The following is a 14,747-nucleotide window of genomic DNA, read 5'->3' on the forward strand; positions in this document are numbered from 1 at the left end:
CGTAACCTCATGGTCTAAACAGTCCATGGAATTCTCCAGGCCAGAATACTGGAGTGGGTAGCCTTTCCTTTCTCCAGGGGATCTTCCTAACCCAGGGATTGAGCCCAGCTCTCCCGCATTGCAGGCAGATACCTTACCAGCTGAGCCACAAAGGAATTAGGTAAGTTTTAATTTGCTCAATAAAATTTTCTATTTGCTTGAATGTTATGACAATCTGATTTTTAAAAATTCCACAGTAAAAAAAAAAAAAAAGCTTTGGGCAGCTAACTAAGCTACCAAAACATCAACAGATAATCTATAATCAGGAACCTTTGAATTTATAGAAAAAAGATTTCTGGATTACTGATAGCTACTATTGTGGGGAATTTTTATATGTAGTATCCAAGTAAGATTGGGAACGCTACTAAACTTTTATGAGCACTAACTTTGTGTCAGGCATTGTGATTATAAGTTACCTTAGTTAACTGATTCAGTTCAGTTCAGTTGCTCAGTCATGTCTGACTCTTTGTGACCGCATGGACTGCAGCACGCCAGGCTTCCCTGTCCATTACCAACTCCCGTAGCTTACTCAAACTCATGTCCATCAAGTCGGTGATGCCATCCAACCATCTCATTCTCTGTCATCCCCTTCTCCCGCTTTCAATCTATCCCAACATCAGGGTATTTTCCAGTGGATCAGTTCTTCACATCAGGTGGCCAAAGTATTGGAGTTTCAGCTTCTACATCAGTCCTTCCAATGAATATTTAGGACTAATTTCCTTTAGGATGAACTGGTTGGATCTCCTTGCAGTCCAAGGGACTCTTCAGGAGTCTTCTCCTACCACCACAGTTCATTAGCATCAATTCTGTGGCACTCGGCTTTCTTTATAGTCCAACTCTCAAATCCACACATGACTTCTGGAAAAACCATAGCCTTGGCTAGATTATCTTTACACCATAGTGATATTAAAAATTGGGAGGGACACGGGAGGGAAAACATTTTAATAGAAAATATCAGATGGTAATATAGAAAGAATGAGAGGGGAAAAAACCCCACTAAAATGGTAAAAAAAAAAAAAATTTACCATACACACATGAAAAAGGTAAAAAACCATTTTACCACCATCAGAATCAGAATTGATTCAGGTAGAAATTACAGTGGATGAGAAGACCACTGAGTAGAGTTGTTAAGGAGCAGGATGTCCACATTGTCTTAAAGTGCACCAGCCAGATTACATATTAGTTACAAAAGGGGATGTCTCTGTTAACAGAGAAGTTGGGCAAATACCACTTAACTGAGGCATCAAAAGTTACATCACAGATAATGGTACAGATCAGCACGAGCTGCCAATGGATGCCATAAGGACACAAAATCTGTTATGTAGTATTCCTACCAAAATCTCAGGGAAACAATTAGACAAAGTCAGATAGTACAGACTATACCCTTCAAGAATCAACATCATGAAAGACAAAGGCCAGGAGACTGTTCTAGAGTAAAGGGAACTAAAGAGATGTCTTCTCTCCACCCACCTAAAGAAAAACAGCTGTACAGACACTTTTGAGACTAGTGGGGAGTTTGATATATGGATGGTTTATTATCAAATAATGAACCAATTTTAAATTTCTTGAAGGAGTGTGATAGTGGTGCTATGATTATGTAGGATAATGTGTCTTATTCTTAGGTAAATATTTGGAGTGTTCATGATGTCTGTGATTTTCTAATAGATTAGCTCCCCCCCCCCGAAAAAAAAAAACACCCCAATATAAATAGATTAAATCTGGCAAAATGTTAGTAATTGATGGATTTTGCTGAAGCATATATAAGTATATGGTGCATTGGGCTTCCAACTTTCTGCAGGTTTGAAATGTTTCAGTAAAAATTAGAGAAAGTAAGATGTCTATGTATAAAGTCAACAGAGTTATTTAATAGCAGTTTTGTATAGATTGCTAGCAGAGGCATGAAAATACATTGTGTGTTGGGAATGACGACCAGGTCATCAAAATAGCAGCAAACTAGAAGGTGAGTTTGTGTCATCCTGTGTTAGAGCCATCTGTGTAGACATTTGAACTTTATTTGTAGATAATGGGTAGTCGTTGAAGGATTTTTTAAACTGGGACTCACATAAAAGGTCACAGCAGTGTGGAGGCTGGCTTGAGGCCACTCAGGGCTGCCTGTGAGTTCTTACCCTTGTCTAGGGATAAGCATTGCCCCACTCCCACCCCCCAGAACAGGCAGAGGACATGATGGAAGCCGGAGACATGGGCGGGACCAGCAAAGTGCAGTTTGGGTCTAGAAGGAAGATAAATGGAAGACTGAAAAGCTAAGCTTTTAGGCTGATTGACCCAGTGGCTGGTGGTGCTGTTCATTCACAGCAGGGAAGGGAAGGGCAGCAGCACCGTGTTTAGGGAAGTCCTTTTGGATGTGTGTGTCCTTTTTTAGCTTCCCTGGTGGCTCAGCAGTTAAAGTGTCTGCCTGGAATGAGGGAGACGTGGGTTTGATCCCTGGGTTGGAAAGATCCCCTGGAGAAGGAAATGGCACTCCACTCCAGTACTCTTGCCTGGAGAATCCCATGGGTGGAGGTGCCTGGTAGGCTACAGTCCATGGGGTCGCCAAGAGTTGGACACGACTGAGCGACTTCACTTTCACTTTCGCTTTGGCTGTGTGGAGTTTGACCTGTCTGCTGAACCTCAAGGTGCGGTTCTACCTTGCTGCTCTTGTTCTAGCGTCTTGGTGTCAGTGAGTCCACGGCAAGCCTGTTTTTCTAGAGCATTTAAATTCATACTTGTCACACGTGTTCTGGAGTTGATAAGCTGTAGCATCTTTGCTGATAAAGTATATTTTATCCGCTTATTACAGATTCATGAGTGCATTCAAATCTGGTATAGTTGATCTGACAGTGTTACAGAGTTAACACTTAAGCCCGATGGAATACCAATGTATAATTTTATACTGGTGTATAATTTTAAAATTTTACAGCCTGGGAGCTTTACCCAAAATTTTTCCTTTTTTGCTGTAGGGGAAAGAAAAGCATACTTAATAGTTCTTTAAATTGTGCATGTGTGTTTTATGCTTGCATGTAAGAGTGTGAAGCATTTAAAATAATCTCTCTGTATATATGATGAGCATTAGAATACAAAAATGTGCCTTTTTAAAAAAAGGATAGCTGTTCCTTAAAGTGAGTTATTGACAATTTAATAGTCATAAAAAGGAAAGATAGCAGGAGACCTGCTAGATCTCAGCAGGGTTTTTCCTGGCAAAGTATATGTTATTATGCTCTTGGGTTGGCTTGAATTATTTGGTGCTTTCTTGTTGGTGGAGAAAGGGATTGAGCTTTGAGGAAGTCAGGGGAGGAAGTGCAGAACAGTAAAGTGACTGAATGGCTCCTTAGATCCATCTTAATTTTTCACAGCTTGGCCTTCTCTGAAGTCAAGTTCAGCAGAAACATTAATTAGATTTCAATGCCCTGCTGAGGTTTAAAATTAAACATATTTCTGGAACCATCTGTAGCATTTTATCACTAATAATATAATGAAGAATATGCTTAATCTTTTGAAAAATGAGAATCATAACAGAGTATCTTTTGCTCACAAGTGATCATCTTTGGTTATGAAAAAGCCATCAAAATTTTTAGAAGAGTAAAGAAGTAATTAAAAAGTTTTAGGGATATAATCCCCCCACCCCCCAAAAAAATTGCGTCAAAGTATTCTGATTGGTGAGAATCTTTTCCATATTGAGGATTTTCTTTGGGATTTTACGGTTCTCTTGCATCTAAAAATATCGATGGTGGGCCTGTGCCATCTGCCTATTTGGGGCTGGATTCGCCCAAGAGCTGAGATTCCCCCAAGGAGAGCCAGGACTGGGTAGAGGCAAGGGCCTAGCACGTGACGGCCCAGCACGCGGGTCCTGGGGCCAGACAGCCTGGCTTTGAGCTGACCAGAGGGGAACGTGGAGAAGTCCGTTGGCTCCTTTGGGCCTCTGTCTCCTTATTTGTGAAGTGAGGAGGATTATGCCTACCTCATAGGGGTGTAGCGAGCATACGTTTTTGAGCATAAAATGTCCCTTCAGAACTGTTCTTTCCCGTGTGGTCTTCTGTTTCCTTCACTCTTTAGATGCACTTAAAACACTTACAGAGGCCTTCGGGGAAGAACCTGCTGCTGAGGAGAATTAACAGAGCAGCAGCAGCTCGCTTGCTCCTAGGAATTCTGTTGTTTTGTTCTCACAAAAGCGTGATCACTAGGTGTGGACCCTGCGGCTCTTTTCCAGGCAGTCAGAGGCCACAGGCACCTTGGCCTTCGTGCAGGGAGGTGCCACTGGGGGAAGGAGATCAGGTGCGCAGCAGCGGAGGTGGGGGGGTGGCCCTGGAGAGAGACTCGCTTCCCCGCTCGGCCCACCCACATGTGCTTTCTGAGTGTAGGCTGGGCCTGCAAAGGGAAGGAATGGAGGGCTGTACACCCAGGTCTTTTTTTCTGAATGTACCAATCAGGTAAGTCACTCTACCACCATGAGAGTTAATAAGAGATTGGAGGGCAGGCTGGAGGACTTAGGAAAAAAATCCCTTCTCCTGGAAACCAGAGTGAGGGAGAAGCTTTTTCTCTTCCATCTCCCCTCTTCCCTTAACCCTCTCCACCCCATTCCCAGCTTTGCCCAGAATCTTAGTTTAGTGACAGTGGAGACGACCGACCGTGTGTTCAGCCTCAGCTCTGGAAGCGTCCTTTTTTAGCCCCTGTAGTGCTGCATTGTCTGAGAAGTATATCTGCCCGCGCTTCTCGGAATTTTGCACTGGATAAAAACCCGAACAGTCTTCCAGCTCTGCACTCAGGGTGCCTTCTCTGCCGTCCTGGGTGGGTGGCATTGCTACCTCCATAGGATTTGAGTCGCGCTCTCTGCCTCTAGGCCCAGCACTGCATGTTCCGTGTCAGGGGCCCTTGAGCAGATGGTGAACTTTCCCAAGGGCAGCAACAGTTACTTACTTTGTACAGTTTTCACTAGCATAATGCTAGTTATGTAATGATCTCCCAATAATATCCAGTTCTCCTTTATAAAAACCACCTTTGTCACGGAAGGAATTAAAATGCCACAATTCAGTAAAATGTTAAAGAAGAGAATGGAATTTTGAAGTTGTGTTTTTTGTTGCTTCATAAAGATATTTCAAAATATTTTAAAATTTCCTTTTGGCCTAACTTTGTAAAATACCAAGTGCTTAGTCACTCAGTCATGTCCGATTCTTTGCGACCCCATGGACTATAGCCTGCCAGGCTCCTCTATCCATGGGGATTCTCCAGGCAAGAATACTGGAGTGGGTTGCCCTGCCCTTCTCCAGGGAAAATACCCAGAGTTAGATTAATTTGAAATGTTAGAAAATCTGAGTGACTCCTCTCTCTTTACCTGTCTCTCCTGTGTATTTTAACTTAAGCAAGAGCATACTCTTGATACAGCAGTAATCAAGTGTCCAACTATTTTTTAAAAAGTTAAGATATTTGCTGTCCAGTGTTGCATAACTTTTTTGTAGTTCTTTTTTCAGCAGCATTTTCCTTGACATTTTTTGGTAATTTGTTAAGTAAAAGAAGTCTGAAACAAACAATAACAATAAATTTCAATTTTATTTTTAGCAAAAGCACCTGGAAATTGAAAGAACTACTAAATGGTTGAAAATGCTAAAAGGATGGGAAAAATACAAGAACACTGAAAAGGTAATTAAAATATTACTTCCTTATAAAGTGGATTTTCCCAGTAAAATTTCCTCTCTCATGATAAGAATATAACATGCATATTCTTAAAAATTTTTTTTTAATTTTAATTTGAGTGAGTGAAGTGAAAGTCGCTCAGTCGTGTCCGACTCTTTGCAACCCCATGGACTATACAATCAATGGAATTCTCCAGGCCAGAATACTGGAGTGGGTAGCCTTTCCCTTCCCCATGGGATCTTCTCAATCCAGGGATCAAAGCCAGGTCTCCTGCATTGCAGGCAAATTCTTTACCAGCTGAACCACAGGGAAGCCCAAGAATACCAGAGTGGGTATCCTATCCATTCGCCAGCGGATCTTCCCAAACCAGGAATTGAACCGGGGTCTCCTGCATTGTAAGCAGATTTTTTGCCAGCTGAGTTATCAGGGAAGCTCCTGAGTGGAATGCCTTAAATTAGGAGTCTCTGTGCTGTCACAGAATGCCCAGTTTAGACTGGTTGCAGGAATTGAGAGGACGCAGTGGACAGCGCAGAGGTCGGCAGGCTTTCAGGGGTGACGGAATTCGGCTGCTTAGTTACATTGCTGCTGGTGATTTTGTGTCTTTCCATCTCCCTCCTCTGCCTGCTGTGGTGCCAGCTTTCTGCTGACTGTGGCTTCCCTTTGGGGTCAGGATTAATGCAGTCACTCCAGGCTTGGTATCCATCTGTCTTCCTGCTCAGAAGGAGAGAAGTTTTGTTTTGAAAAGTGTTGGTGAACAGTAGCTCGTCCTTGTCCTAAAGCATCTAGCAGATCTCCCTCCTAAATCTTTTTGCCCGGGATTGAGTTTGGGCTGTTTAAATCAGTTTTTTTTTTTAATGCATACATCTATTAATATTCCTACTAATCTCATCAGAAAAATCTTTAAACATTGTTCAGTTGTGAAGTTCCTAGTAGTTGAAGTTTTCCAAAATTCTAACTTTTGCTTGAAAGGGCAAAAGTTACCAGTGGCAACAATGCTATCAGGTGTTTTCCTTAAGGGCTTCCCAGGTGGTTCCTTGGTAAAGAACCTGCCTGCCAGAGCCAGGGACTCGAGTTTGTTCCCTGAATTGGGAAAATCCGTTGGAGAAGGAAACGGTAACCCACTCCAATATTCTTGCTTGGGAAATCCCTTGGAAAGAGGAGCCTGGTGGGCTACAGTCCATGGGGTCACAAACAAGTTGGACATGCCTTAGAGGCTAAACAACGACAACAAATTTTCCTTAGAGTAACAGGCTTACTTCATTTATTTATTTATTTATATTTTTTGCTTCATTGATTTTTGAGCATCTGTCTGCTAAACAAGTCTCAACAACCACGGTTTGTTAGTCATTCATTTTTTTCAGATTAGTGTCCTTGACAAAAGCAGTTGGTTCAGATCGCAGTTCAGTTTCATAAATGCTCTTACTTGAGGCTGGCACTGTGCTCTGTGTGTGCTACCGCATGACCCAGAGTATTAATAAGATGTGTCTTCAGGATTGAGATGGAGTGAAATTAATAGTTTCCACTGCTTCATTAAGGGCATTGCTAAGTGCAGTGACCTCTGTTTTAAGCTGTGATCAAAGAACAGTGACTGCCGCACGGTGCTTCTCCTGCCTTTGTTTGTGCCGAGGTGCCAGGAGCTTCAGCTTTTATGGGGAGCCATGAACTAAGGTTTTTCTGCTCCCAGTGCCAAAGTCAGCGCAGGGAAAGAGGCCAGTAATGTTTTAGTATCATTAAGAAAATAGTTTGCATGGCCCATGCCTTGAGAACTGCTGACAACTAAGCCTCTGTTTCCTCATCTTTGAAATGGAGATAATAATACCCATTTCAAAGAGATGATGATTTCATGATTTTATCGATGTAAGCCATTAGGCATTGCACCTCACATGTAGTAAGCATTCACTAGCAGTTTTTTGAAGGGAGGTTAGACAGTTAAAAAGTTTTTTAATAGAAAAAAGAAACCTTCCACAATCCTACAACAAAACACTGAGTAACTGTTACGATTTTTGTCTGTTTCCTCACACTTTTTTTCTATGCAATATATATACATTTTCCTATTTACATAGATATAAATTGTTGTGTGTCAGCCTTTGCCAACAAGAATTCCAGGGAGCATCAGTTCCCTGGTTCTAAGGGGTATTTTTACATGGAAACAGTGTTGCCTACTGATTAAACAATAGACTATCCCAGGTTCAAACCCAGCTCTGCCACGTTATTAGCCGTGTGACTTGGGGGAAGGTGTTTAAGCTTTTTTCTGCCTTAGTTTGCTTGTCTGTAAAATGAGGGTAATCACAATACCTCCTTCACCGAGTTGTTTTGAGGATTAAATAAGATAATTCATGCAAAGCACAAACAATAGTGCCTGACACTTAATATGCGGTCAGTAAGTGTTGCTTATTATTACATGAGAGAGAGGCTCTTCGGTTAAGTTACTTTGGGAAAATTAAAACTGAACAGAGGTAAGCAGATTTCTTTACTACAGGATTCCTCAGCATCTTTAATATGTGGTAGAAATTTTCAAAAGGGACATTAAATTCTGTGACATTTATTCAGCCTTGAAAATCTTTTTGTCATGGGGTATCTCCCAGGAATAACATCACTTTTCTTCTGGAGCATCCTAAATATCCCCATTTAAATTCCATTAGACTGTTACTATTTTATTTTCATCAGGAGTAAGTTCATTTCTGGGTTACTAATTTTATTTTATGTTTCAAGAAGAATCTGTTCAGAGTAGAATATTGGTCATGATCTCTGTGTTCTGGTTTAACACTCTGCTGCTCAGACTGACCTAAAGCTGACAACTCTTTCACCTAATGTCTTTGTGGAAAGATCTTTCAAGTGCTAATTACAGAATCTATCATGATGCATTATACCTACGCTTTAATCTCAGCTTCAGTCCAATAAAATAGTTGTAGAATTACATGACTTTATGTCTCTCTAGTATACATATGTCTGTGGAAGTATGTAAGCCTTTGTTAAAATGAGCATTCTACTAGGCTGTTACCCTGACAGCAACTCTGCTAATGTACTTCTCAGTGAGAGAGATTTTAATGGAGCTTTCTTTCATGTATCATTTTAAAGCACTTTCCCACAACTATAATGAATACTAGAATTATTTGATGATATATATGGTCCAATCTGGTATGAGGCAGAATGCACCTTCTAAAAGAATTGCTGCTCTCGGTTTATACCTAGTTTTAAATTACATTGAAGTTAAAAAATAGTGTATATTTTCCTTCTCTTCCAAAGGAAAGTATATGTTTTCTCTCAACAGAATCCTTACTTATGTGGTAGTAGTACAAAGAAATATCTATAAATATCTTGAGATAAAAATATATAGGTCTGATAGAGAATATTTGTATTTTTAGAATATAAGCTTTAATGAAAAAATTGCCATTAAGGTTGCCTGTGTTTTACATTGACTACCCGCTATGTGCAGTCACACTGCGTTTAATATAATCTATTAAATGAAGGGATGAAGTTATCTCTGCTGGCAGAGACATTTAACTAGTCGTGATATTATTGTGTCTGAGCTCTGTCATAACAGTGTTCCTACAATGGATATATATATATGTGTGTGTGTGTATATATATATATATGGTGGTGGGTTTTTTTTGTCAAATAACTGAATGGACCTTTGTTGGTCAGGTAACTGACAGAGTTGAATTAGCCAACATTTGATTCAACTGATGGGAAAATGGAGACACGATGTATAGAATTAAATTTCTCAAGGCTGTTTTTAACGATAAGCAAGAGATGGTATGTCCAGATGCTGGGGCTTGCTTATTGTCTGTTTGCTTAGAAGTCCCTTTTGTCAGTTAAAGGCCAGAAGGAAATAGAATGTTGTTAAGAAGCATGGGGCCTCATGGATGGTTTAAAACTCTCAGATCCAGATTCAGGAGACTTGTGCCTATTTGGAGTCAGTAATTTATATATAATTGTTGAATACAGAATTGAACAAAAGCAGTAAATAATGTCTAAAATCCTTGTGAGTGATGCAGTGTAAGAAACGCACATGGTTCTCATTTTACTCATGGAAGGACATCTGTCTAATGGACGTGCAGTTGTGTCCACCAGAGTCGATCTGTTTACTTGCCATCGTTGCTCACAGTTTAACACCTTTACTCTGGAAATTCAGGAGAGAATTTGAAGTTGCTTTTAGTGGATTATGTTCCTTTAAAAAGTTGAGTTTATTGTAAATTTGAAATGAACATAGGTGATAAACTTTCTTTGGAAAATAAATCTTAAAGTCACTTAAAAAAACCCCACACACTCAGTTTGCAGTTAATGGTGTTAAGCGTTCAGCACATGGGAAATGCTGAAGCAGAGTGGAATTTACACACAGGCTTTCTGTACATATTCTTCAGTTACATCTGCTGCCTGAGTTAACTCTTTGGTGTTTCTAGTCGCTGTCTGCTGAAATTTCAAATTTGAGACCGTACTGTGTTTATACCAAAGGAACAAAGCTGAAATTATATATGTGATTATCTAATTGAGTCAACATCACAGTAAGCACTGTTTCACAGGAAAAGTCATTCTACAGTGTTAATTATTTAAGTTCACAGTTTCTTAAAGCTACATCATGATTTAGTAAAGGCTTCATTTTAAAAAATCTAAGTAGTATAATTGTAGAAGTTGAAGCTCTGCTTATTAGTTCATAGCTCATCAGCATTTTGGTTATTAGTTCTAATGTCTTATTTTCTTACATGCTATTGAAATAATATTATTTTGTTCATAATGGTAACTATGTACTTATTTTTACCTTGTTCCTGAAGTTTCTGCCATAATTTGTTTCATCACTTCCTTTTAAGTTTTAAAGTTTCTTTATGTACAACTTTGTAATGAGCATAATAAGTATATGTTATTTTGAATATATGCTTAGCTTTAAGGAAAAAGGCGAATCACAAGAAGTTGGAGAGTTACGCTGAGTCTTAAGATTCTTAGAGTGAGAGCAGTGTCAAGTACCCAAAGAGTTAATGATACTGATGATTTATACATAATATATTCAGAAGTGGTGCTCCTTCTTGATGGAAATTTATCACTATTTTTGTCTGGTCAGATAGGATCAGCGTCATTAGGAAAAGAACAAAAGTTTTCCTGAAGGAACTCTCCAGAGTTGAGAAGAGAGGGAAAGAGGAAGTGTGTGTGTGTTGGGACAGGGAGGGGGGAGATGCATAAAGACTGGGGGCCACAATGAGTTGTGAGATAGAAGGTTCTGGAGAGACTCCATAAAGACACTGACACAAGAGAACTGTTTTGTTATTCTGAACCTTTTAGATGTACGAGGGAAGAGAAGGGACGTGTGTAACTAGTTAGGCACATCAGCGGGGAACGTGTCAGATGTTCACAGCTTTAGAAAGGGCGCTGACTGTGCTCTCGAGTGTCTGAAGGCGCACCTTTGCAGTGAGTGAAAATGCTAATGTATGGACATACTTGACATCTTCCTACTTGTTTGTTCTGTCCTTTCTGTGTATATGTCCCTGTTCAGATCTAAAGAGGAGACGTGAGAGGATCCAAGAGTGTTAAATTTTATCAGTTACCAGGAATCCTTTGAAAAGAGTAACAAAAGTGATTTAAGGGACTAGTCTGAGCTTTGTGTTTGTAACTTTCAATTTATATTTCTTTCCATAAGTTTCATAGGAGAATTTACAAAGGAATCCCACTCCAGCTCAGAGGTGAAGTCTGGGCACTGCTCCTGGAGATCCCAAAAATGAAGGAAGAGACCAGAGACCTGTACAGTGTGAGTACTGAGGGCCAGCCTGGCGTTTTGAAACCATCAGTCACAGTTGGGGCATATTCGTAAGGAAAATTAACACCTGGTTGCAGCTATTCATTTGCAATGCAGTATTAGTAATAGGTTTACAGTGTCACTTTTAGAGGTTTTAGGAAAATAATAGCAGAATTCAGTTTATCCAGCAGCTGCGTGTGTATGACTGACTGTTTTCTTCTTTCCCCCAAGATTGTTATGGCATTTCTAGGTTTTATTATTCATTAATAAAAGTGACCAGCAAGACTTGTAAATTGGCCAGTGCATTAAATTTACCTCCTTGTCATCTCAGCTATAGCCTTTCTAAACCTAAATTTTATATTAACCTTTGGAAGGAATAAGAAATGTATATCTAAAAATAAATGTTCCTCTGAAAGTATATATAAATAGAATAAGTTAAAATAACTGAAATGAAGAAAACTTATAATTTAAACCCAGTATTAATTAGAAAAGAAACTTTAGAACACTCTTTTGATACCTTCCTGTTTATGTATAAGTAAAATTTCATCAAAAAGAAGGTACCCACGGTGCATGGGTTTATTTCTGGGCTTTCTTTCTTGTTCCATTGGTCTGTATTTCTGTTTTTGTGCCACTACCATACTGTCTTGATGACACTAGCTTTCTGGTATAATCTGAAGTCGGGAAGGTTGATTCCTCCAGCTCCATTCTTCTTTCTCAAGACTGCTTTGGCTATTTGATGTCTTTTGCGTTTCCATATGAATTGTGAATTTTTTTGTTCTAGTTCTGTGAAAAATACCATTGGTAATTTGATAGGGATCACATTAAATCTGTAGATTGCATTTGGTAGTATAGTCATTTTCACAATATTGATTCTTCCTACCCAGGAACATGGAATGTCTCTCCATCTGTTTATGTCGTTTCTGATTTCTTTCATTAGTGTCTTATAATTTTCTGTGTACAGTTCTTTTGTCTCCTTAGGCAAGTTTATTCCTAGATATTTAATTCTTTTTGTTGCAGTGGTGAATGGGATTGATTCCTTAATTTCTGTTTCTGATTTTTCATTGTTAGTATATAGATGTGCAAATGATTTCTGTATGTTGATTTTGATTCCTGCAACTTTGCTAAATTCACTGATTAGCTCTAGTAATTTTCTGATACTATCTTTAGGGTTTTCTATGTACAGTATCATGTCATCTGCAAACAGTGAGAGCTTTACTTCTTTTCTGATCTGGATTCCTTTTCTTTCTTTTTCTTCTCTGATTGCTGTAGCTAGGACATCCAGAACGATGTTGAATAATAGTGGCAAAAGGGGATATATGTGTACCTATGGCTAATTCATGTTGAGGTAGACAGAAAACAGCAAAATTCTGTAAAGCAGTTATCCTTCAATAAAATATAAATAAATTAAAAGACTTTTTTTCATCAAGATGTAAGGTTATAAATATTGGTTAATTTAAGCAGTTATTTTTTTTTAAAGCAGTTACTTTTTTTTTTAAAGTAAGACTTTTTAAATTAATTGTTTGGACCCTCCACAGATTATGAATTTATGTCTTGGGATTTTAGAGTTTAAAATTATTTTAAATGGTTGATTAGATATTGATTTGGCCGGAAAGTTTGTTTGGGTTTTTCTGTAAGAGGTTATGGAAATTTAATGAGAAAAAAACTACTTTTCCTTCATCTACTAAGATTTTTCTCAAACAGTGATAATGGTGGTGGCTCCTGAGCCAGTGCTCTTACCTACTGTTTCTCCCGTTCTTTTAACTGTATCTCATTGTTATCTGTCTCTCTGGGGTCTTGTGATCTGTGTCACAGATGGCAGGGGTCTGGCCACAGTGGTGGCCTGAAGACCTCACCTGCAGCCTTAGCAAGGCTGAAGAGTGTTGTCGGCCAGACCCACAACGAGGTGGCTAGCTTTTCATCCAGGTGCTTTCCACTGTGCTTCTGCCCTCAGGTTTATAGGCTCATGGATCCTATTTCTGTTAAGTAAGTGTTTATCCTTTATTATTGTGACATTCGTGGACTTAGTCTCAGAGATTACCCGAGAAGTTGCTTACCTCCTTTTGTTAGATAAATATGCTTAATTTCCTGTATTCTGCCCTTAGCTTGTCACCATTCTAGGACATAAATAGTCTTTCTGTTCTGTTATTTTTTTACCTACTTAACTGGGCTTTTCTCCTGCCATGAGGTCTTTTTTGTGTTAAGTTTTCTTGTCCTCTAGAATAATTCATATTATAGATGTGTTTGGGTGTTTTTCTCCCTTTCAACTAAATTGTATTTTAAAGCATATTTTATCATGTCTGGTCAAGCATTTCCTTTCTGGGGAAGGGGGGATGAGAAACAGAGGGCTGGAGAGGGCACAGACACGAGGAGGAAAATGCAGGGGAGTGGATGCCCTGAACTTGGGGCAGACCAGCCTTTCCCTTCACTCGACTCCCAGAACATCAGCAATTGGGCACTTGTCCTCCTGAGCGGGGATCAGAAGAGTGTTTCTCTAGGAATCTGACCAGCCCAAGAAAATAACCCCCAAACTCCTGACTGCAGGGGAGGCCCAGTGAAAGCAGCTGGACCACTCTGCAGCGAAGACAGTTGTGAAGCCCGTCTGCACACACAACTTTCCATCAGCTTTCTTGTGTCTTCTTTCAAATACAAGCAGACAGTGAGGAGAGGAGCTAGGAGCTAGCATGGAAAATAGGGAACAAGTGGAAAAAGCAACTTATGGGAAACAGACCATAGAGCAAGAAAAAAACAGAAGAGCTATTGCTGATGTCTTCAGAGGGATAAAAAGAGATATTGCATCCATAAAACAAGTATAGGATGCTATAAAAGGAACATTCGAGAACAACAGAGCCTATGAATATAAAAGATGATAATAGAAATGAAAAATTCTAGAGGAGGGTTTGAAAATGACAAGTGAAGAAGTTTCCCAGAAAATAGATTGTGAAGTCAAAACTCAGTGAGTTTTTAAGATTGAAAAGATCCATCAAATGCCCAAACCTGTGGCTAAAAATAGATCCAAACCAAACACAGAAATTGCAAGTTTCAGAACTCAGAGATAGAAGCTCCTTTCTTATAAAGAAGAAGGAATTAGAATGGCAACACTGGAAGCCAGAAGACAGTGAAGGTGGTGCCTTTTGAGTAAAAATATTTTCTAACTTAGAATTCTAAAATAGTCAAATAGCTAAGAAAGAAGGTAGACTTAACAGATGTTCAGAGTATCAAAAAAATTGATCTTCCACACGTCTTTTCACAAAAACTACTGGAGGCCGAGCTCCTCAGAACAAGGAAATAAACCAAGAAAGATGTGAGATGCAGGAGCCAGGAAACCTAAGCAAAGCAAGGCCTACCAGATGTTTGTGAG

General features: G+C 39.4%; 1 protein-coding gene across 1 annotated transcript in view; it reads left to right on the top strand.

Moving 5' to 3' along the window:
- Positions 1-14,747, top strand: part of USP6NL (USP6 N-terminal like) — a 136,462-nt gene that overhangs the window by 101,384 nt on the left and 20,331 nt on the right. Inside the window, exons 6-7 of the mRNA XM_010854110.1 lie at positions 5,590-5,670; positions 11,294-11,401. Of these exons, the coding sequence (XP_010852412.1) occupies positions 5,590-5,670; positions 11,294-11,401 (189 nt within the window). The remainder of the gene's footprint in view (positions 1-5,589; positions 5,671-11,293; positions 11,402-14,747) is intronic.

The sequence above is a fragment of the Bison bison genome, unplaced genomic scaffold (genome assembly GCF_000754665.1).
Source record: "Bison bison bison isolate TAMUID 2011002044 unplaced genomic scaffold, Bison_UMD1.0 scf7180017864337, whole genome shotgun sequence".
Taxonomy (NCBI): domain Eukaryota; kingdom Metazoa; phylum Chordata; class Mammalia; order Artiodactyla; family Bovidae; genus Bison; species Bison bison.